General features: G+C 31.9%; 1 protein-coding gene across 9 annotated transcripts in view; it reads left to right on the top strand.

Annotated features, from left to right (window-relative positions):
- Positions 1–26,316, top strand: part of LOC118746066 (protein alan shepard) — a 342,147-nt gene that overhangs the window by 251,070 nt on the left and 64,761 nt on the right. Inside the window, exon 1 of one of the 9 annotated variants that reach the window (XM_036479809.1) lies at positions 2,060–2,330. The exons of the other annotated variants lie outside the window; for them this stretch is intronic. Within the exon in view, the coding sequence (XP_036335702.1) occupies positions 2,184–2,330 (147 nt within the window). The 5' untranslated portion in view covers positions 2,060–2,183. Of the gene's footprint in view, positions 1–2,059; positions 2,331–26,316 lie in introns of those variants that run through there. 9 annotated transcript variants of the gene reach the window in all.

The raw sequence follows: 26,316 nt of genomic DNA, 5'->3' as shown, positions 1-26,316 counted from the left end.
AACAATCTCCTGAATTCAACTGCATTACTCCTGCATTACTTTTCAACTAGTTCAAGTTAGTTTTTTCTTAGCTAACTACAAGTTATATATTTTATGGAAAACCTGCAAAAAAGCTTACTCCAAGCTGGTTATTATTTGTCAATGGACAATTTTTTTCTGCAGATTATTTATATACAGATGTATGTAAATACTTTTATATATACATACATACATACATACTCGTAAATTGTTTTTTATGTGAAGTGATAATGCGAGCTACCTAGGGCCGTTTTCTCATCTAACCTTTAGATTACTGGCCACTTTATCGCCTCGATATACGGGTTTTCATCAGCGATAACTGATGAAGATGCATAATATATGTATGTATAATATACATATGTATGGATGATATAATAGCTTTGATCCAATACTTTTCGTGTAAAATTCTGGAAAAAGGTCAAACAGCAAAATCACTCTCTAAAGTGAGAGTAAAAAGTAAGTAACAGCAAAACGTACAGAACAAAAATAGCATCAGGTAAAATCTTGCAACTTCAATCTCTACACAACTCTCCAAAAATCGCTCTCATTTACATGAACCACAGATTAAATTCCGAAAAGAAAAACTAAATTTAGGAATATATACAAATATAAATGCTCAAACTATAAGCTCAAAAACAGTAATTGATGCGGTGTTTTCAAGATATTTTAACGCCTTTGAGTCACAAGTACATACAAGTATCATATTTTATCAATCATACCGATAATTTCATGTATTAAAATAATTAAAAATAAAAATGAATAAAAAAATTTTTATCAGCAAAAGGAATAAAATTAATGTTTAATTTCTAACCTAACCTACATGTGTATGTATGGAACTGAATCGCCTAAGAATAGTTTTACGTATAAAAAGATTATCCACATTTTCGAGCTTAACTCCCTAATCTGTAATTAGAAAGAGATTAGCCATACAAAATTTTGATTATAAAATTATCTCAGATTAAACCGATAACTTTTTGGTTTCCAACCTAGTTTTATCGATTATACTTGCGATGAAGAGGAGGAATGTCAAATGTAAAAGCAAACCAAAACTGACGCTAGTAAGAAAAAGAGGCTTGTTATGGTATTTTTTAAAAAAAATATTCAGCTAAAATATATTTAAATAGCATAATATGTGTAGCAGAAAAAAGTGACCACGTTGGCACAGAGAAGAAGTTTAACTTTTCCTCGAGTTGTGCGAATAACAAGCACAACCAAATTGACAGCTAACGAGCTTTGATTGAGATTATATTTATATGTAAACGTACTTTTATGCTTCTCCCTTCGCATATGTTTACACATCAAATTTCATGAGTACCTAGTACTCACGCCTTTTTTTTTTAGTACTTGAACTTTGGTGGACTTAGGCGAGCCTAAGATATTGACCAAAAATCGTTATCTTTCACTCTGATTGTTTTTAGAGCATAATGAACCACATTTTTGCTATTACCAATCAAAATTCTAAAAAAAAGCGGATTTTCGGCCCAGGCTAATATAGAAACATCTGGGTTTGGTTTATTTCATTTTCAAAGAACGTCTTTTTACAAGCTTTTATTTAACTTCACTTGTATGTATGTATGTCCTGGAATTTTGCAATCAATATTTAACAAACTTCCCGATGAGCCACAGACTTGAAGCGTCAAAATGCAATATGAAAGACGAATTAACCCGCTAGGTGGCGTAGGAGTCGAGATATTTGGAAAACCCGTATTTATAGTATATTACTTATATAAAAATAAATATCTCCACAAAAAAATTGTGCGGATAGATGGCGCAGGAGTCGAGATATTTGTAAAACCGGCATTTATAGACCGATTTCGTTTATATATATAACATATATATTACTTATATAAAAAGAAATAACTTCACAAAAAAATTGTGCCGACAGGTGGCGTAGAAGTCGAGACATTTGGAAAACCCGTATTTATGATCCGATTTGGTTCACATCTAGAATACATACAAATATGTGTATAACCTACTTAAATTTAAATCTATTGAAACCCCAAATCATGCCTTGCGACTTCAATAAGACAGGAGGCTTACCTAAAGAATTGAAAATATTTCAATGATGCTAAAAACGATCCAATATTGATGTATCCAACGAACTTATAAATGACGCAATAGGATCCATCGCTGAGATTATCTGGCCAAGTTTTAGACGAGATCAAATGTGTGCTGAAGATATACAATCAATTCGTGTAAAATTCGGAAATGGACATGTTATACAGCCAAAGTCAATACAGATTCCGGCAAAGTTGAATTACGAAACCGCTGAAAGCAGAATGCTGCCACTCATACTATCATGGGCATCAACAGTATGTAAATGCAATGTACATAATTTTCAATGAGATATATATATATATAATGAGATATAATATATAATATAATTTTATTAGATAGTTAAATAAAGACTGTGAATTTGACACACAGATGCAATTGCATATGTATCGAAATAGTCACATACACTGATGCAAATACATATCGTGTAAGAACACTTTTACAGCGCGCAACAGAGTGAAAGGCGTCAACGGGAGCTACTGTCTGATTTGTGCATATATCTACATATACATATTTAGAAATATATATAAATGTGTACATATTAATATACTTACATACATACCTAGTAACTAAATAATGTACTTTGTCGACTCCGGAAACTCTTCAAGAGGAAAGTTAAATAGAATTATATTAATATCATTTTAGGTTCGATCAAAGTACATGTAACATTATTGAAAATTACTTCTACCACTTCTATAGCCGGTTATTCTCGTTAAATAGTAAAGTTAAGGTACTACAGAACATATGTATGTATGTATGTATATTTCAATCCACATAAACACTAACAGCCGGTTGTAAAGCTCATACAGCTCATGGTTCCATCGTCTGCGGTACTCGCCGTCAGCAGCGCGTAAAGACCTGTAAATATTCCGCAGAGTCTTTCTCTCGAACACTCCAAGGACCGCCATGCATGTTGTCTTTGTCCATGCTTCTGCGCCATATTCGAGAACGAGCATGATGAGTGACTTATCGTCGCTTGGCGCGCCATAGCTCGTATTTGCCAAATTCAATACCACGTATGAGATAGCATAGAAAAACAATTTATTTTGGTTACCCTGTCTCAATGCTTCCCTACTTTAATAGTAAATAGTTATGGTAGAAGCTCATATTTAGCAATTTTAGTTAGCAAACCATTCAAACGTTCTGACGAAAATAAGTTTCTCCGGTTTTTTGCGAAATTTTCGGACTGTCTTAAACGTGGTATTGCATTTGGCGGATTGAAGAATATTGTCTCTATGGATTTTTGTATTACACTCACACAAAATGAAAGACAATTTTCATTAAAACAAATTTAAAAATTCATCATAACTCTCCAATTTTCTGCCCCTTCGGGCACTCAAAATCGGTTCAAAGCACCGTAATCTACCCGGCTAACGCCCCTCCCAAAAATGCAAGTGAAAAAGTAAAGTTCGAATTTGAAAAATATTGATTTTCCAGAATTCTATACCATTTCTAAGAAAAATTTTTTTTTTTTTCATATAAATTTGTATAATACATGGAAAACTTTGAGCGCTTTGAACAACCTCTAATTTGTTTACTTTCAAAATACCAATCGGGGTATACTTTTTCGGTATAGAACAATCCTAGGGAGTGAGAGCATAAAAATTAAATTACTTCTCTTGGAACACCCTAATGTACATGCATTCATACGTTTATACCTGTGAATGTATTTCACCGAATACACAGATATCTATGCTAGGTTTATCTTCAAAAGAAAGTCAGTAAAAAGAAAGTGGGAGCAAAGCAAATCCAGCAAAAGCTATCTTCTGTACATTGGTATTATTTTTTTTTTTATTCATTTTTTTTTTTTTTGTTCTAAAAGTCGTTCACCTCTCTTTCTTACCGCCGGGAGTTGCAAATAGTCGGTATCAGGTGAAAGCGCTAACAAATTTCCAACAGCGCACTTTATGACGCTGAACGTGTGTGCAACCAATTGTTAGCTTATTGCCCAATCACACAGTTACTGTTTGCAGATTTAATTAGATTTTAAATCCGGTTGCAAGCAAACTTTAGATTTGCCTTAAGCGCTTACTATGTACGTATGCGTTCAAATGCGGTTGGCATTAAAGCAGTAAATGCTGAAAGAAAATGAGACTTTAAAAGCTTTTATTTACTTTTGCATAAACTCGGCAATTTGCATGCAAAAAGTTATATTCATTAGTTGGCGGCGAAATCGGTCGAATGCAAGCATTTTTGAGACAAGCTAATCGGACATGGCCACAAGCATTGCGGTCAACGTGTCTGACTGTTTGACGAACTACTTATGATCGAATTTGTTGCGTTTTTTTTTCGTTTCGCTTTTTTCTCTATTTCCACTTGTTTCCACCTTCGGTGTCATGCAAATTGACTTATTTGCAAAAATTGCAAATTTATGTAAATAACTGATGTACGCTTGACGCGCTTATTAGTCAGCAAAGACTGTGAAAAATGAGTTTTCTGAAGGTCTAGCTCGAAAATTAAGAGAAAAAATATTCGTCAATTCATTGCAAAACAGTTGAATCTCAAAGAAATTTTAACACACTTTGTTAATATTGTGTCTTTGATCAATGGCAATACACGCAGAACTTAAACTTTTAGAGGTGTGAAATATCATACGTAATTGCCTACATAAATACATACACTCAGAAAAAAAATTCTTGATGCTAGGAAAAAAGTATATTATTCTTAGGAAATATTGCCTTGAAATGTATCCAAAGACAAGGCTGCCGTAATATGAGTAAATGTTTTGACTCAGCTTAAGGCAATCACAATTCCCTAGTTTTCAGTAGTATTTTCTTTCTTCTTAGGAAAAATTAACTTGCCGTGAAAGGAATAAGTACATACATATGTCATTTTGCTCGCAGCGCTCAAACGGTCGCAATGGCCGTCAGAGCAAAGCTCGAGGTTCGGGTCCTAGAGCAGAGAGATTTTCGAAACTGCGGTCTCAGAACTAGACGCAGTAGTCTTCACGCGACGGCACAGCCAACATTTACTAGGAAAGCAATTAACTTCGTCTTAATAGCACTGACAAAATTATTACCTACTTATGTTGAGTAAATTTACTTCCTCAAATTAATGACGCACTATTTTTAGCATGAACCTGAATTAAGGAAAAACTTCACAAATTGAGTAAATTTTTCGTAATATCAGGAAAAAAACAGTAACTCTAAAATATGGAAACTGGTTTCTTGTTTTAAGGAAATGCTTTTTTCTGAGTGTATGTATGTATGTACAAAAAATATTTTGCTAGCATCTTTAATTGTTCGTAAGTTATTGACAAATGTCACACATAGTTAATTATTCAACTTCACTTTGCTAGCTATGTCTCCACTTCTTCTTTATTTTCTGTACTTTTGGGCAGTAATGGGCAAACCTGTATTTACTATATACTTAGTAAGTACTTATAGTAAAGTATTTAGGTATCTATGTTGTAGGAAATAACCAAGTACCAAATGTATACTTAAGGATTTTCGGGTATTTGTCCACATCACAATGTTTCAATGCTTCCAATTTATATTATAATAACAGATTGGCGCTTACACAACAATATGTTAGTGTTTGGCCAAGCTTCTCCTCCGGTTTGTAGCGTGCGACTTACTATTTTCACACAAAGTGGAGGCACCTAGAGTTTTACGCGGTCTCCGAACGGCGATTGAATTTTTATGAGAAGCTGTTTTTCATGCCGAAATATGCCAAAATATGCGCGATACTGAGATTTTCGGGATTTGGAATTTGCACTGATGGCAATAATAGAAACTCCTTTTCTTGACCAGTGTTGGCTATATTTCTTTTTTATTTAATAATTAATATTTTTTATAAATTTCTAGCTCATTATACATATAACACCACGCGATAGTAAATTTTAAACACAAATGTCAATATATGTATTCCCGAAACCATGGGCCAAATATAGTAAAATTGCGTTCTTAGTTTTTCACTTTGACGTCAGTAATCCAAATATGATTTAGAAAATTCAGAGAAATGTGCTTAGAGAAGCAGTATGGGTATCAAATTAAAGAGGAAATCCTATAGAATTTAAACAGATTCAAGATTTTGGTGCAGAAGGTCTGGTAAGTATTGAAAATGTCCTTTTAAAATGTTTTCCTTGAAATTTCGCATATTTGTTTATAAAAAAAATTATATGTTAAGGACTTATATAAACTCGATAACATACTCGAATTTCGTCCTTTTAACTTTATCAGCTTAAAAAATTACCTATTCGTCCTTGTGAATCCAAAAAATTTTAATTTTTTTTAGTTAAGAAATTTCCTTTTGCATTTGGACCCATATTTTTATTCTACATTGCATTGAATTTTTGAAATAATTTTTGGAATTAATCATATCTTTGAAATAACAAAGTCCTTCAAAATAAATTCTGACGTCGGAGTGAAAAAATAAATCCGCCACTTTAATTAAAAAATTAGGTTTCAAACCCATTTATTATTATTTATTTCAAGGTAGAAGAGCTTCTCAAACAATATAGAAGAAATTTTTTCGGTCGACCCCCTCTTTCTACAATTCTACCATATTCCCAAACTCGTCAAAAAAGGTGAAAAATATAAGATCGAACGATGGTAATTTGCGTCGGGGTTGAGTTCCAATCCAAAAATCTGGGTGGTAAAAACGAAAAGAAATATTGTCTATTTGCTTGTGTTCTATTTAGAGACAGAACGCTCTGAGTTGTATAAAAAATAAACTTAGATGAAGTTAGTAGCTCACAAATCAATATTGCTCTTGAATTGAGTTGCAGTGAGGAGGAATATGGAAATTTTATTACTCAGTGAGGAATTTTTGCGAACTCTATCTTAAAATACGTTACCAAAAAAAAATAAAGGAAAGTTTTAAAAAAGGAAACTAAAGCTTATCTGATCCATATGCAAGCCGAACTGAAAAAATTTAGTTCAAGCTCGTAGACCAAAAAAGAGCGAAAAATTTCCAAAATTATTTTTACGCTCCATTTGTTGGGATTACATGAGAACCGTAGCTCCCAGAAAATGTTAAGCCAATAAGTCTGAAAACTAGAATCTCAAAGCTTAAAAGTGCTTTTTTTTAGTCTCAATACGACCATTTTTTACCGAAATATAGCCTGCCCCAATTACACCGAAAAATTTGGATTTTTTTGCTATCGAAACCTGGTACATTTTCGTGGACCCCTACTTACAACTCGCTCTTTTTCATGTCAACGTAGACCCTCGACGAGCCTCCCGTCGACCACTAGGCGTCCACCTGGACCACTTTGGGAATCACTGGTCTATGTATTTGAATTTTTAATTTACATTTCTCAAATTACGCAAAACTAGCCACAACTGACCAGGGGTTTTGTTGGCATTGCGGTCATTTTACGGCAAACACACACTTATGTATGTAAGTACATCCATGTATATGTGTGTTTTTTTTTTTTAGTGCCGGCATCAAAACCTGCTTCAACTTATTCATCATTGATTGCGAATCTCTCGCGTCAACGTGTCATCTGGCGTAAAATACGCACGATATCTTTTGCTGTCATATTTTATTTACTGATTATTTTGTTTTAAAATTTTTCCTTTGGTGTTTTGCTTTCTTCTTTTGGCTGTGAATTTGTAGTTTTTTTTTGTAATTTTTTTTTCTATAGAAGCAAAGGCACTTCAAATTCACAAAAAGTGGCACAATCTCAAAAAAGGCACACTAAACAAAATTAGCGAAAAAACACTTACAGCTATACTGAACATTTTCTTAACTTGCAAAACTTTGCTGGTTTTTGTATACCAAATACATGCACTCGAGTGATTAAATAATTCAATACATACAAATAAATATGTACGTATACATATATATGTATGTACATAAGTAATTTATTTACATATATTCATAGATTGGTGCGGCTCTGAGTCACCTATTTGCCTTATTTGGTTACGCTTGTTTAAATTTCATATTTGGCATAACGCGAATTTCCAATTATTTATCATTTATTATAGTTCTCGAGTATCATACTTCAAAAATGATTAACAATCGATATGTGTTTTATAACATAGATTAGATAGCTAAGAATTCTTGTTATTAAATAGTTATGATTAAAATAAAAAGGGCTTTGCTTTCGAGTGCAATTAGAGCAAATTATTAGATTTCGATTAAAATAGATGGTTCAAAGTTTAAGTTAATTTTTAATGCTATTAAATTTGATTTATAAATACCATAACAAAATTTAAGTAAGCATGTAGTACGTAAAACTATTCTTAAAAAAAATCAAATAAAGACACTCTTTAATATACAACTTTTCTATAAATGCACTGAAAAGTAATTTTTCCCAGACCCATAGAATTTGTCTTAATAAGCTTTAATTTTAGAAGTTTAGCAAAATGCAATTTATGAGATTTAAAATGAAAAATGCTCATGTACTGTATCTTAGTTTGAACCTTTTTTTATACGAAATACTATATACATATTTATTAAATACTTTTACTATACTGAAACGTTTTTACTGAAATCGGACAAACAAGAGAGCGAGTTGATATAAACGTGGTAATAAATGTAGTAATAAACGTGGTCAAATAGGAGAGGAGAAAAGGGGAAAGAAAAAGGATTAAATTGTGACGCCAATCAAGTTCAGCATACGACTAATTTCTACGCCCGAAAGCTGATAAGAAGCGATACCCAAGATGCTTAAACCTTACGCTCCCGACAATGATCAGTTAAGACTCACACCAGAAACGAAGGCAGTGATTTGTTGAACGTGTACCATCGCCGACGGTCTACTCTCGTCGAAGTTCTCTCGGCTAGAAGAACTTAGCCATCTTGCATTCCTTGATTTGCACCTGGAGTATATGTTCAGCTCCATGTATGGTATCGCTTTCAATGCAATCAATCCGCTACTTCTTCTATGGCGGTCGACTCCGGTGTACATATGTGATTCGGGAGCCTAAGTTTGCGGCTGATAAATATTTCTTTCCATTCCCATTTCGTAAATAAGTTCTCTTGGCCCTGGCAGAATATTTTACAACCCGCCCTATCCTCACTTGAAATATCCACCCGAATTCAGCATCGGTGGGGAGTGGTGGGTCGGGTGAATTCAAAGCTTTTGGAATTGATGTACTCTGGTACCAATTTCAGTAATCCATTGTCACTGCCAAGTGTCCCACTTATTCCAATTAAGGCAGATCTTTGTAGCCCATCAAACATTGACGTGACGTTATGTGAAAACTAGTTAACAAATATGTACATAAGAGCGTCCAGATATCAATTAACCGATTAGCAAATTATCAAATGTGTGCCGCCCCCACAAAAGGGAAATTTTAACAAGTCTCCGCCCATATTTTAGTATATAAACGCAGAATCAAAAATGTTAATGTTATATTTTTAAGCCCAAAATAAAAGTCTTTTCCCTAATAACAAACAAACCGCTTAACCAAGTCAAACAAGTTTGGTATCAAATGAAAGTGGACTAAAATATGTAGCTTTGAAACTGAAATGTTTAAACGAGGAAAGCCAGCGGAAAGCCAGCTATTGAAAAATTTTTCAATAAAAAATGTTATTTAAATACCATAGAACAAACCTTGGGTCAGGTATATGCATTTCTTTTGTATTAAATTATAAAAAAAAATATATATATATAAATAGAACTGGTAACCTTCGTTCGTTACTCCTGTTTAACAGCTATTTAAGTCCTCTTTCATTTGATACCCAATTTGTTTAATGTGGATAAGCGGCTTGTTTATTATTAGGAAAAGGCTTTTATTTTGGACTTAAAAATAGCTGGCCAAGTTAAACTGTTGAAAATAAGTAACTAGAATTTACTACCCCCGCTTGCACTTGTTTATACATACTACAATTAAAAAAAAACAATCTAATTAAAAAGCTCTATATGTATGCACTAAATGTATGGCGTTCATAAACTATAAAATAGACGTATCGCTCAATTTACTTCAATAGTGTCGTATCTGATTGACGTATTACCTACTTTAAAACCAATCAATTTTTGTAAAATCGTTTAGATTACTGATTGAGCTATTGAAATCCTCTCTTTTAATATAAATAATTATTTTAAATAAGTTTATAACAGGACTAACATATCTCAAAATATCCATTAAGCTGTGCCTTCTTCCTAATTGAAGTACTCTTATTGTGCCATTTGAAAAATACCGTAATAATACGATTATTATTTTTTAATACGCAAATCCAGCATTACTGTAGGGGTATTCTCTGAGTCCAGCAAAGCCCTTGCACGATGCACGGATTGCACGGTAAAACCCGGTTTTCGTACGGCATAGCTTTGCTAACCGTGCGCCATGCAAGGGCTTTGCAAAACTCAGAGAATACCCCTTGTATATTTCAGTTTATTTGTATACTTATTATGGGTAATAGACAATGATTTATGGGAATTTTCTGGTTTGTGGGAAATTTCACGTTGCACTGAGTTGTAGTTACTTTAACCACATTACGACGAATAGTTTTGTTTTGTTTTTATTTTGGTAGAATAGAAAACAAAACATCTAATTGTGCATTATGTATATATGTATGTATACAAAATTCACACACCATTAGCCAACACAATATTTATAAAAGATCATATCACTTTCGGCAAACTCAGTTCATATACATAACTAGTAGAATAAATCTGCGACCGAAAATAACCATTATTTTGATGATTTCTAGTATTAGGATTTTTATTGTTAAATTTTTATTAAATTTTATTTTTTCTGTCATTTTTAACCGTTATAACGAAGACTGGGTTTTTTTGAGCGCTTTGAATCTTTTACGATCTAGCAAATTAAAACTGGAATAGTATGCGCGAAAAATATAAGTCCAATTGTTACTTGAAAATTATCTAATATATATTGTTTGGGATATGCTATAAAAAAAATTTGTTTCTGTTCGATTTTAAGTTCGGTTTAAGGACCAGTAAAACCAGTAAATATGAATATTTAATTCAAAACAGATATTTAGCTCTTTGATCTTGAATTTTGCCATTTACACTTGCACCTAGCAACAATCATATTATTAGCGCAAACAATTTTAACGGCGCCGCAATTTATTATCAGCATGTAGTGAAAACGTAATCTTTTAAAAACCGAAAAGTTGGTCTACATTTCATTACCACAATTTATCTATTTCATTATCTTTGTTTCAATTTTCAAATCTTATCGGTATGTACACGAATAAAAATATTAGCAGAAAATATTTAGCAAAAGGTAAGAGTTGACAATACGACAATGACAAAGAACAAATTTTGAACAGAGACAAATAAACAACATGCAACCAACACCCCCAAAAAGTGGGACTAGAAGACTAGTAACCAATATGGTCTAAATTCATATGTAATTGAGGAAAATAGTAAATTGAAATAAAGTTTAAAATTTCTAGCTATCACCCCTAGAATTTTTCTAAGTGGAAAAAAGAATAACGGTATTTTTTGTTAAAAACAGATTTAGAACTGCTTTGAGGCATTCAGTTTTCCAGGTATTTTATATGGGGTTAAAACACTTTTTCGTAGAAATGGTATAAATTTCTTCAAGATCAATAATTTTCGATCGGAAAACGGTGTTTCTCCTTAAGAGACTTCCAAGAACAATATCCAATTTTTAACCATTTTTTTTAATATGAAGCGTTTTTATAGGTCCGCCAAAAAATTCAATGGGGGACCCATAAAAAATCGTTAGTATTAAACAGAGGTAAAATAAACAATTGGGTGTTATTAGTGGAAGTCTCCTGAAGAGAAACAGAGTTTTCCGATCGAAAAATTTCGATTTTCATTTGCAAGAATTCTATGCCTATTCTATTCTAAAAGTGTTTTCCTCCATATCAAATTTATCGCACACCTAGACCTAAAGTGCGATCTACTAAACAAAAATTTTGCAGATTTTTTTTGCATAAATCAATTCATAGGACTTACATCAAATTAATGGAAATATTTTGTCTTCATCATTATATACATTAACCAAAAAACAACCCTTATAAATGCTTTTGTATTAATTGCGTTGAATCTGTACAATTCCCTCTCTGAATTTTGAGTTAGCTCACTTTAGATCTCGGTGTGCGATATTTAAAACTTCATGGACTTTGAGGCAATTCTAAAATTTTTTTAACAAAAAATACCGTTATTCTTTTTTTCCATTTAGTAAAGTTAAAAATTTACACTTTTTCATTTTGGACCGCCCTAATGCAATCTAATAAATGCTTAAAAGAATATACATACACATGTAAGTACTTAATATATTCCTTTTGTCACTGATGATAAAAGTGTTATTTTATAAGTATCCGGAGGGAAATAATAAGAACAGTATCTAATGCTTTAATTACTACGTAAACGAATTTAATTCATAATAATAAAAAAACTTACTAAATACAGATTTTAAAAAATTATTATTTTTTTTTAATGTTATCGTTTCAGGTAAGTTACTTCTCTTGCTTAACTGGTGCGTCTACACAACACGAAATGTTTACCAATTAAAAAAAAAAAAACCTAAGCAACGCAATTTTATATTTTTTGACAAAGTAAAATAAGGTAAAGTGTTATAGTGAAACTTGATTTTTTTGTGTTATTTAGTACAACAAAAGTAAACCCAATCGCTCTTTAATCTCTTAAATTAGTGACACCTTTTTCGTTTCAATTACTCTCGCAAATTCAATTATTGTCTTAATGAGTAGAGCTTCAGATGTTTTCCTAGCAAAATTCTGTGATGCAACAGTGTTTCACGATCTAATAGCCTTCTTCAGGTTGGCCTCATAGTAAAAAGGGCTAAGCGGTAAACGAAGATATCACAATAATGTCTTCGGTATTTACCCAAGTAACTAAGCCATTTGATATACACATGTAAGTGACTGTCATTCTTGAGATATTTCTAACAAGAAATTTTTTCTATTTGGTATATACAACTGAAGACTCAAAAAAATACATATTTCTAAGCCTTACTAAATTTTGCAAAGCAGTAGTGCAGTTTAGTAAAAGCAAATCAACATTTTTGACAAGTCTTGACTTCTATTCTTTTGGGATTTTTAAGGTTTATTAGTTATTTCACTTTCAATTGAGAAAATAACCAGGGACCAAAAATAACTGTTATCTGTTGCAAACGTTGCCTGAATTCTAAAATTTAACAAAAACGTTGTTTCATAACAGTTAATAGATGAGAAATATTTTTTCCGTTGCTGATAAGAGTTATTTCCCAACGTTTATTTTTTACGTTGCGTGATAACGGTTATTGTCCAACGTTTATTTTTTACGTTGCTTGATAACAGTTATTGCCCGACGTTTACTTTTACGTTATCTGATAATAGTTATTTCACTCTCTCACTTTTATTTCACCATCTTTATCTTATTCTCTATCTCCATCTTCATCAATATCCTAATCTTATAACGTTTATCAGACAACGTAAAAAATAAACGTTGTAAAATAACTCTTATCGGCAACGGAAAAAATATTTCTCCTGCATAACAGTTATCAGGCAACGTAAAAAATAAACGTTGGGTTATAACTCTTATCGACGAAATAAAAAATATTTCTCATCTAATAACTGTTATGGAGCAACGTTTTTGCTATAAAACTTATAACTGTTATGTCCCTGGAAATAACACAGATTTCCTTTATTGGCGTTTACCTTCTAACACCCTCCGGAATAATCCTATACTAACAGGACAACTGTGGCAACTGTCTTTCAATGACAATTGTCAATTCTGACGATTATCGTGAAAGCTCATTTCTGTCTTTTGAAAAACTAATTGAAAGATCTGCTAAAGGGGAGGCGTTAACATTTTCTGTTTGTCTTTTAGCAAAAACTTTTCTTAAGATTAAATTAAATAAAAAATATATAGTATATAAAACAATAAAAACTAAAAATTATTAGAAAATTAAATTAAAAAAGGATTAAAAAAATTAAATAAATTTCTAAAAATTAAAAAAATAATATGTTTATTTTTAAAATAAAAAAAATCTAAAAATTAAAGGAAAATTCAATTGAAAAGAATATAAAAATTACATTTAAAAAGACAAAAATAAAATAGGTTCCTGAATGTCTTTTTAAAATAAAATCTAAAAATTAAAAGAAAATTTATTTAAAAAAGAAAAAAATAAATAATAAAATAGATAAACTAAGTTTCTAAATGAAACTAAAAATACTCTGTATATTTTTATTGTTCCATTTTCCAAATAATTTTCTATTATGAGTGGACTCAAGCTCAAGGCCATAAATAACAAAACAAAAAAGAACAAATTTTTAACACAATAATTTCTACAAATTAAAAAAAAAATATTTTTCTTACATTAATAAAATCTAAAAACTAAAAGAAAATTAAATTAAAAAACGAATAAGAAATGTAAAAGCATTGAATTAAATTAAAGGATATTTATGTGTTTTTCTCTTTAAAAGAATTATATCTTAAATTTAAAAAAAGAAAAAAAATTAAATGTTGAAAAATTCCACCGCCCGGGGACTCGATCTCGGCAAGCCAGTGCTTTGATCACTCGGGCATTGCGACTGTTTGAGCAGCGTTAGCACAATGACTTACTAGTAATGTGCTGAATCGTCGGTACCCAATAGTCGGTACCCAATACTTCAAAAAGATTTCGGTATCCAATACTCCCTTTTCGGTACATCGGGTATCGATTCCATTTCAATCAGTATTAAAAGCTCCAAGAGAGCTTTTTTTGTAAGACTTTCGTTGCTAAAATAAAGAAAGCCTCTCCGACTATCTTGCCTACTGTCTTTAAATTGTCATACAAAAGGGTTTCAACGATCTTAGCCAGAATTGCCCCATTAGTCAATGTTGGAGAAATTGTTGTTATTTCTTCACTCGATGTAGCTTGGCCATTCTTTTTTAGATATGTACCTACGGCAAGTATAGCCGCTTTCTTCTTTTCTACTTACATTCGTAATTATTTTCTCTTGGTACGAGTAGGTTAGTAGCAAAAACAAATTTTAGTAAGTTTTTGGTTTAAGTTATACCAACAAAAAGTGCACGCTTAAAAAGTACTTCACTTGAATAAACTTGACCATAATCCCAGATTTCATTGTCTTCTATATCCTCAAAGAACGGCATAGGATTACCTAAAATTGAAAAAGCTTATAAAAAGCTGTGAATCTTCTTAAAGATTTTTTTTCTTCCATAAAAAACTTTTCATTAATAACCCATTGACGTTCGGAAGCGGCGTTGCCCGTTGTGTGACAACATAAAGGCGCGCACCAAAAATCCGAGGAAAAACTCGGCAAAATCCTGCAAAATTTTATTTACAAAACAATTACTTTTGCAAGCCTTTCTATTGCATAAAAAGAGTTTTGTGTAACGCTATTTTTTGGCTGATAATGATTTTTGGCTTGTTCCCTCACCACTTTATTGAACTCGAATCGGAAGCCGAAAGTGACAATCTTATTTACTAGTAGACCATTTTATTCAAACACATATTTAGAACAATAATTGGCATTTAATAATTAAATAGTTCGCGCCACGAATTTAGCAACAGGCATGCCTTTCATTTTCAATATGAATAAATAAATAATTAAAATATGAATTCGAATATTCCAGCATGTGAACCACGTTAAATATTTCCGAAGCAAAATACTTCCAGAAGAGTGAAGATGTTGGATCATCATTTGGTTTATTAAACATTGCCACAGCGAAGACTGTTTACTTTATTTAGCCTAGCTGATGTACGAATTTGCGTCAGTTCATTGATTCCAATTTCTGCAAATAATATTCGGCATAGACGCATAGATATGTATATATTGTAAATTAGGTCGTGAATTTGGTTTGTCATAAGTGCATAATAAATAGTATGTTAGGAGATACATACAGAGATACAAGATATTTATGTAGATAGTCAAAGAAAAAAATTCTCTTTTAATGTTTTTGCAATGCTAAAACTATTAGAAAAAAATTTTTTGTTTTATTTTTTGATCTTGGTTCGAATCCAGGTCTGCGGAATGGTTGCGCACACTGCTAACCACTACACCACAGCGGTCCCCATAGTGATTTTAAAAATGATTTCGATTACATTTACTGTTTCAATCATTGGCCGACCAAGTTGGACAAAGTTAAAAATTTAGAAAGGAATCCCAATTTAAATGACTTCACATGCTCATGCGACGTAAAAATTCAAAGCATTAAGACGCTTTTTTAGTATATACACATTTTGTACACACACTCTAGATTTGTATTTTATTAATGCTGTTTCTTTTGCCTAATCTGCTAATTTGAAGTGAATTTTTAGTGAGCATATGCAAATTCTTGCATGCACCTGTACCATAAAATTTAAAATTTTGTTGCTTTTGAGCCCGAAACTTTATCTTTTACTACTGCATATGTACATAAATCCAAAAATCATTATTCCACTCGAACTTAGCAGACGTTTGCCAAAATTTTGGAATAAGTTCTACAGATGAATTGGCACTTGTGCAAAAATTCATTATACTTATATACAGTGAGTCAAACAAGTATCCACGTGTTGAATTTTTAATATTCAATATAGTCTCAAACCTTTTAAAAAATGTAGGAAAATTCGAAAATTTTTCATCAAAATTTCAAATTTTTAAACTGAATCTTTAGAATAATTTTGGAATGTAGTTTTATAGCGCATAAAATTTTAGCCGAATAAAATATAAGTTTCAAGCGGCGGTTTTATTTTTTTTTTTTTTTGTTGACGGATTTTTGCACTTTTTTCATATAATACTTGAATTTCTTATGAAATCAAATCTGGAAGATCGTTCGCAACAAAATTTCAAAAAATCAACGCCAGTGCGATAAATGGCACTTTTTATAAATAAAAACAAAAAACGCAAAAGCCGTCACCAAAAAAAAAATTCAAAATTTAAAAATCTACGCTATTTTTTAACGCTTGAAACTGACTTCATAACATTGAAATTGTTTTGGCTATAAAACTGCGTACCCAAATACATATGTTCTTAAGTTTCGGATTAAAAAGTTTGAAATTTAATGAAAATTGTTTAAATTTGCCTAAATTTTGGAAAATGTTTGGAACCTTAATTTTTGTAGTTTTGTGTAAAGCTTGGAAAATATTTTTATGCATAGAAAAATTTCAAAAAAAAAAAATTTTTTGAAAAACTTTGTGAATATTTAAAAAAAAAATCACCACGTGTCACTTGATTGAATCACTGTATATACTCATGTATGTATGTACTTCTTTATATGTACATATGTATGTATGCATAAGTTTATGCGTTTGTGCCATTACGTGCAATAATCCGGTTGAATTGGCAAACTACATAAAAATGTGCGAAAAGAATTCACTTGATCGACATGCAAATCCAACTGTCCATTCAAAACATTTGAAAGTTTTAGTACCATTTGCATTTTTGTTACCATTTTTTATTATGCTAAAAGATGTACTAACTTTTTGAGATTTTGAGGGTGGGCCAATAATACCAGCTATGCACATATGAGGGAACATAGTATTAGGTATGCCCGCAATATTAAATAGAAGTAGAATCAAGTTTAGAAATGTTTTAAATATGTAAGGGATAAACTCGCAAAGCATGAGATTGGTTTCAAGATTCATTTTATAATTCTTTCGTGAATCATTAATTCTCAACTGGACTATATATTACATAAACTGGAAAATACCAAAAAAACAATAATACAAGCTTTTATGTAACTTGTTCTGTATGTATGAATGTAAGTATGTTTGTTAGGGGCAAATCTTGAAATCAATTTTTAACCTATAACCTAGAGACTCGACAATGCCGATTTTTTATTCCAAGATCATTTGTTTTCCCTATAATATGACAGTTGCAAAGGAAATTGTATATATTTATAAAAGTATTCGCATAAACAATTGCGAATACATTGTATCGAAGGACAGGAATACTGTTTTTTGTCAAAAATTCAATTATGTGTATTGCATGTATAATTGTTTGTACAAAATTAGTTGGTTCGTTGGTTTAAGTGGATTGTCATGCTGGTGACAACCAATTAGCAAGTTTTGCCATTTTGTATCCACAACTTGTGCAGCCATTTGGTGGCTTTAATGGATTTCAGTACGTCATACAGAGAGAGGCAACTGCACTCTAAAATATTTTGCAGGAATGGTCCAACCGAGTCTCTTTAGCCTCATACTTGCGAGGACTGGGCACTCGGTCAGAAAGACTTCGACCTTTGAGCGCGGGGCCTTGTAGCTGCGACACAACTTATTCAAGTGTAATCCAATCCCGTCGGCATGTGCCCCAACAGGCCAACGCCCTGTGCAGACTCACGTAAATTTTTAGGTATTATCTTAGCTCATTCCCAAAATAGGTTTTAAGTGATTCACGCAACACCCATAACTGCCGAATAATCCTATACGATGCTGTACAGTCCCACCTCTGCCTAGCCTTCGAGTGAAAAATGTCGGCAATTCTGCCCTTGATCTACCTGAGCGAGGCACCCATGTCCACCGCTGTCATATTATTGTAATTTCGTATTGATCAGTGATATAGACCAGCTCTCTCCTACAGTCCTCCACTGTTTGAGATGTAACAGCGATAGAAAGTGCCTGCATGGCTGCTTGGATATCTGAGAAGATACTCACCTGTATTCTCACGAGTGCATTCTCTTTGATGTACCTTACCGCCTCCTTAATTGGAGACGTTTCAGCTTGGAAAACGATCGCATTGTCTGATAGGCGAGGGATAGCTTTAGGTTATATTTCTCAATGAAAACCCCGGTCATGAGGATCGTTTTTTTGTAGAACATCTTAACCTCTTAACTCCAACCACAATGGGTCGTTTTGGCTTTCAGTTTTAAGCATGTTCATGAAAGCTGATTAAAAACAACAGTTAGAGTCTTAAAATGTTCTACAGAAAGTTTAATCTTAAGATTTTGCTAACGTTCACCGAAGTTGAAAAAATCAGGCGATTAAAAGTATTTGCTAGCGTTTTGCGATGTTTTGCATCCCTACAAACTTTCAGTGCAAATATCACTCTGCAAACATTTTTTCTTATCGTTTTTGGATGTTCCCATTGCCTTATCTGCGTCTGAAGTTTAAAAGATGCTAAATCGATTTAAGCATTAGTCTGTGTGGATTTTTTGTAGTTTTTAATCGACTTCATTGGACTTCGAAAAAATGTAGCGTTGCCCTTACACATTCCCACGCTCATTACTTTGATACTAATAGAAGTTTGAACACTTTATATTACAGAAATACAAGTTTGAACATGTTAAATTATGTCACTTAAAATAAATAAGGCGTTTTTCTGTTTTCTTTTTTTTTTAATGGATAAATAGATGACATTGTGTGCGAATGTAAAGTTGCCATCCAAGTAAATGACTAGTGCTCACCAAGATATTTAAACATCAGCCCTAAAATTTTCATATTCAATAATTAATATTTCACTGTATTAAGGGCACCCCTAGAACTTGCATTTATAAGTAGCTCTCTTAATGGTGAAGGTTTTGAGGGTCATATAAAAATATATACATATGTACACACATCTGTATGTATGTACATATGTATGTATGTACTTACATATCTTAGCATTTCATTGAAAGCCACGTTTGCTGCTTAAGTCCTTTTTTCTCTTTTTCATGCTTTTACTTTTATGCTATAAATACATATTAAATAGCGCTTTTATTCACATGAAAACTTCACATATTCACATGCTTCCTTTATACTCTTGTACATACCAAAAATGTCCTTGAAAAGGTTTCATTTAACATACGACGAAATATTGTCTTGGTTCTTGGTTGGCATTAGGCGTGAGGGCGCTCACCACGCTTTGCCCTACTTGAGCGTGCGTGCTTCACTAAATAAACTCTAATAAATGCGTGTTGTTAGAAGGTTAAAATAAAAATATGTCATTTATTACTACGATATTGAACATTAATTGTATGTTAGCACGTAAATAAAGGTGATTTTATTGTATATACATATACATATATATATATCTACATACATGAGTGGGTAATTAAAGCGCACATTTAACCCATATGCATGTGCATACATACTTATGACCTTGAGATACTAAAAATCAGATTTGCCAGAAAATATGTATTGAAGACTTCGCGTTTGAGAATTTATTTTGAAAATTATTTATCAAATGGTAGAGAGTAGTTTTAAAAATAGACACACTCTCGGCTCGAAAATTTCTCCACAAACTTCTGATCATGTCTAATGTCTCGATGCTTCCTAAGTTAAAATTAGTTTGTCAGGCTGTCGTATATCCAAACTCATATGCGCCGTTAACAGTCTTAAGAGAACGCACAACTTATTAATAAAACCCAGATCTGACGTTGCAAGGCCTTCAGCGATTCGGTTTTAACATATTCAGTCGAGGTATATGGTATCACAATGCCACTTAGTTGCTACTTGGGCGTAAATGTTTTTCCTAACCTAACGCACTGTGAAGTCGGCTTCAAGAAATAAAACCTATACTAGCAGTTATTTTAAAAATTGTAATTCAAAAAAGCGTAAGTTATTTGTTTATTTGATATCTGAATTTAAATGCGATGCATGTGAGTTAAGGAATAATAGTGTTACATAAATTAATTTTCCTTTTAATTTGTTTACCAATTTTTTAAACAAAAGTGACACTTCAAATTTAACCTTAAATTTATTGATCAACAATTTAAGTTTTCAAAACAATAGAGCACGAGTGCTTTACACCAATTCATAACAATTTTGAAAAGAGTGAAAATCTATCAAGTGGGCCACCCAAAATTGGACGGTTTACAACCATAAAAAAAATACATAATTTGAGCAATTTTGCAAAATTCGAAGTTGTACAAGAGTTATTGTTATTTACTTTTTTTTATGAATTCAGTAATTATTTATTATCCACCGATTCATAGCATGTATCTTGCTGATTTTTTTTTCATGATAATAGTTAATTAGACACACTTTAACCTGATTATTTTAATTTTTCAAATAATCATTATTTTGTAGAAAATTTTAAATTTTTTTTAAAAATCTGTTTAATGAAAATATGAATATTTTAAAAGAAAAAAAACACTAGTTATTACTTTTTTTCGATCCTGCCACGGGTGCTTTTGCTTTCATGCCGCTTGCCGCGCGGACTCGCAGCGAGCAGAGTCCACTAGGATTCTTCAGAAATCAGGATAGTTTAGAGACATCTAGGGGCAGGTCTTTGGAAATACTCGCCTGGGCATCATAATGGCCTCAGCGGTCTACGAGTGAAAGTTATTTCACAATGTAAATATTTGTAAATGGATGTCCTTACTCGGGTATTTACTTTTTAAACGTGGCACGGCAAATACTTTTCCAACATATTATGTATTAAAATTATGCAGAAAAACTGAACCTCACTTTCTGAAATCAGTTTTGCCCAATAATCCTCCGAGGGAACTATCTACTACTAGGTAGAAAGGGGCGGCTTTGGCTGATAAAGAATGTTGCTCAAATATGCATTCAGTTTTTTTAAGCACTTAACTGACAAAAATTATCATTGTGGACTTTCTTATTCAGCTACTTTCCCTTATTCAGCTATTATTTTACAAACAATCATCCAAGAGTCCTTTCTACTCGAAAAAGTGTTAAATTGGATTAATTAACATTGTATTACTCAAACCGCGATAGCATTTTGCATTAAATAAAGTATATACATATGTATGTATGTATAATTTGAGTGAAATGCTGCACCCAGTTTTTTATGTTTATGCCTGAATTGGTTGTTAGGCAATAAACTCGCAGGTAATTGCAAACTCAGCGCTATTAAAAACAGACATATGTACATACATACATACACCTTTCTCCTTCCATTTTAGTTTTATCACTTTTTGTGCCTTCCCCACAAATTCTTTATTTTACAGCTGAGTGCCCATATTTTACCATTCATTTTTGTCTTCTATTTCCGTTCCACATAGTCATTTCTTTTCGCTTGTTTATGGCTTCTATGGAATAACTGTAAACAATCGAATTGGCACGTTTTTATGCGAAAATTAAACTTGATTGCCAATAAACGGTGCATAGCAAGCTAATGCCAATAATAATGCACGCAATTGGTGCTATTTTCCCTTTTTCTGTGCGTGCCCGCATAGAATAATGTACTCTGACAATCATATTTTGCTGGCATTTTTTTCTATACCTGGCGCTATAAAATTTTAGGATTTACTTACATATTTTTGGAAAAATTTTTATGAATACATATATGTACATATATTAGACTGCTTCACCAAAAAGAAGTTGCGGTTTTTCCGTCGGGATTAAAAACTGTATTATGTTTGAAGACGTCCACCAAAATATTTCGGAAAAATATTAAGATTTACGTGAGCTGGACCGATTTGAAAATACCTCCAAAATTTGAGTTTTTTATGAATAAAAATAGTTTCTTATACTATGTCTCCATTGTGAGATTTAATGAAGATTTAGCCCTCTGACAAGATTTGACGTTAAATCTTTTGAGATTTATCATATAAAATTAAATCTCGAAAGGCAGTAGATTTAAGTTAAGTCTTCGTCAAATCTTCAATAATATTGATCAATAAGTACAATTTGTTGGATGTGGCAACCACAAATTCACATGCCATAAGTCAAATGACATTTGTGTTTTCAATATATAGTTGAGGACATTGAAATCTAGCCTATCATAAAAACACGAATTTTCGTATTTTTAGGGATTTTTATATTTTTTTGTTAGTTTGGGAGGAAAATTAGTAATACATATTTACATAACTGTGGTTGTAATAAATTAATTATTTTAAAAACTAAAAATTTAGAAGAAATGTTTTATAGTAATATCATGCAGAGTCTTCTCGGCTTTCTATAAGTCATTTACGCGCTGCGACAAAAAATTTATAAATTTCGGTAATGGTTCTGCTTCGATAACATTGCACCGAACATCCTCTAGAACTCAGTTCGTATTCATGATATGCCAAAGGCCCACGATTGGATTTTCGGTTCCCTCCTATGAATAAGAGAGTTCTACAAAAATTTTTCTTTCCGCAAATGTTTTTTACCGTTTTGATAATTTTTCTGAAATTCGGGAAAATGATTCGGAATATGGTACCATTCTTTACACTTTCCAAACTATATATTATACATACATATTTACCACGAATAAGAAGCCAATAATATTCAGAATACATATAATGAAATTCCGCTTGGTACCTTCCTTTTATCTGTCTGTATATCAATGTCCGCAACTGTATTTGGAAAATCATACATAAGCAAACGTCAAATATTTAAAAATGTGAACGTCAAACATATCTCGTAATGGTTGTGATTTAGCAACTGGATTTATTAAATCTTAATGGATAAATCCCTCAATGGAGACATAGTATTAAAGAACTATTTAAAAAATATCCCCTCATATGACAAGCTGGAACCGTTTTGTCATTTTAGGGGATTGTTTTTCAAAAAAATCTTTAAGAAACTATTTTTATTTATAAAAAACTCCACTTTTGGAGGTATTTTCAAATCGGTCCAGCCAGCAAATCTTAATATTTTTCCGAAATATTTTGGTAAAATTCTTAAAATATAATAGATTTATAATTTCAATGGAAGCACAGTACTGTTTTTTTGTATGGGGAGTGATGCAGTCTAATGTATATATATATACGTACAAACATATTCTATAATCAGACAATGTATCTATTAGAAACAGTGTTGTAACAATGTTTTTTATTTGTTATCAAAATCAATAGAAAAAGTTAACAAATTCAACAAAAAATTACCAAACTTATTTTATGTGCAGAATTATATACATATGTACATGTATGTGCATTAAAGTGGTCCAAAAATGCATGTGGAGAAAAGCAAAGTCGAAATTTTAATGTTCTCTCCCCCTAGTATTGTTCTATACCGAAAAAATTATACCCCAACGCTCAGAGTTTTTCATATATTCTATATGGGAAAAAATAAATTTCTCGTGTAAATGGTACAGAATTCTTGAAAATCAATTGAAATTGAGTTAAATCCTCAATAAATAGAATCAATATTTTTCAATCAGAAACTCTGTTTATCTTCAGTTTATATTACCATTGTTTAATACTAGCATTCCTGGGGGTTTTTTAGGGGTCCTATAAAAAATAGTTATTATTATTGTTATTCTCCTGAAGAGAAACAAAGTCTTCCGTTCAAAAAAGATTGATTTTCAAGAATTGTTTTTTCCCCATATAAAATACACGGAAAACTTTGAGCGCTTTGAGCGACCTCTAAATATTTTTTTGTTTTCAAAATAAAAAACGCGGGTATAATTTTACTCCGGACCACCCTAATGTGCATACATATCGTATGTACATATATATGTACAGATATCGTAAGATCAGATATCATAAAGTTAAATCCCACACCAAGCTTTTCGGGCAATTAGCACTTTTCATGCTTACAGCACTCTTTTCAGCTGTAACTTTCATGTTGGCATGAGCCCCGAACGCGGCAACACCAGAAAAGCCAAGTTTTTAAGAAAGTCTGGTTTGTATGTATATAGCAAATTAATTTCTCAGTTTTCCCAGGTTGGCGTTTTTAAGCATTTTGAAGTTAGTGGTCACAGAGCTGCATTTAAAACAATTAAAAATTATTTAAATCCAAATATTTATACCATCAAAAGACCTTTGTGGGGGATTTTCGGACACGAGGAATTTTAATCTGCAGTTTATTTTTAACATGAAGGAACATTGTTTAGAAACAATGTTATTGTGGCTTATTAACATTTAAAAGTTAAAGCAAAAAATTACCAATTTTGGGTAGAAAAAAAAATGTATTAAAAACAAGGTTGAGATCTATTAATTTTTATGCTTCATTACTGTAATGAGCTCCAGCAACGTCTTGTCTTCTCATCAGCATTCAATTTACTTAAAAATTTAAAAGTGTTACTTCTTAAATTATGGCATTGCAAAACTGCTCAAAATTTTTAATCAAACACAAAAACAGCCACTAAAAAGCACCATAAAAAAATTATGCGCAAATTAATAAAACCAGAGAGTACTACTATGTACTAATAAAAATGTTTACGTTTTGATATCTTTACTTTATGTCTAATTAGGCCATGATACTTAATGACCTTAAACCCTCAAAGAGAAAGAGTTATTTAATTAGACTATTAGTGTTTTAAATCCCATTGAAGTGCAGCAGAAACTGACGATAAAAAATCTGTGCTTTTCGTAAAATTTTCGCGACAAATAAACTGAGATGAAAGTCGCAAAAGAAACATGAAGACTTTCAGACATCAAATAATTTTCTTATCAACGTTCAAAGTAAATATTAAAAGTGTGTATATGTATGTGCATAAGCTTGCATTTAAAATACACTTTGGGCCATAATTATTAAATATAAGCGCACAACATATGGACAAGTTTTAAAAATTTATTTTTTTCATTATCTAATTTTAGTATTTTTTTTTATAAAAATGTAGTTCTTTAACAAAAACCTTATAAATCTATATTTCAAACCTTGTGCAATATTTAAAAAAAAAAATCACAAACTTTGAAAAATTTGTAATTGTTTTTCTTAGCAAGGTAGTTTTGCTTTAACAAACTACATACATGTTTGAAGTAGCTATGACTTACAGTAAATTTTTGTCATTTTTTTGTTAAAGGTGTTGCTCGTTTTCAACCGCCTTTGTATAGAAAACAAGTAAGAAAGTCTAAGTTCGGGCGGAGCCGAACATTAAATACCCGGCGCAAGTATTAAATATATGTTTTCCACCTTTCCGAAAGCTACCGCTACATGATAAGCCGGGGTGTATACATTTTAAGTAAATTAGCGTCCTTAAATTTCGAAATATTGAAATTTCAAGCATTTCTGAAATTTACCGTTATATGAAAAGCGGCCTCAATTTTAGTCCGATTTCAACAATTTTCAACGGTTTGCTTTTATGTGGCAAGCACAATAACCATACCGAGCTTGGTACAAATTGCTAGAACGGTTAGCGAGATCCATATTTGTGATCACAAGTGGGCGGTGCTACGCCCATTTTCCAAAATTTTGTCATAAGCGTATTTCTTGGTAAAGAATTGTTGCAACCATCAATTTTGAATAAATTAGCTTCAATATTTACTGATTTATCGAAGATTTTGTATTTCTCGAAATTACCGTTATATGGGATGTGGGCGTGATTATTGTCCGATTTTTAAAAATTTCAGCCATTTAGTATGCTGTACTAAGGCCAACAACTGTGCCACATTTGGAAGAAATTGGTGCAGCGGTTACCAAGATATACACATGTAACCATAAGTGGGCGTGGCTACGCCCATTTTCCAAAAATTTATAATTTTCATGTTTTCCGTCTGAAACTCATTGTAAGTATCAATTTTGAGTGAATTATCTTCAGTAGTTACTAAAATATCGCAGTTTTCGTATTTCTTAAAATTACCGTTATATGGGAGGTAGGCGTGGTTATTGTCCGATTTCG

The sequence above is a fragment of the Rhagoletis pomonella genome, unplaced genomic scaffold (assembly GCF_013731165.1).
Source record: "Rhagoletis pomonella isolate Grant_MI unplaced genomic scaffold, Rhpom_1.0 Rhpom_scaffold_00010, whole genome shotgun sequence".
Classification (NCBI taxonomy): Eukaryota; Metazoa; Arthropoda; class Insecta; order Diptera; family Tephritidae; genus Rhagoletis; species Rhagoletis pomonella.
This window is presented reverse-complemented; position numbering and strand designations above follow the sequence as displayed.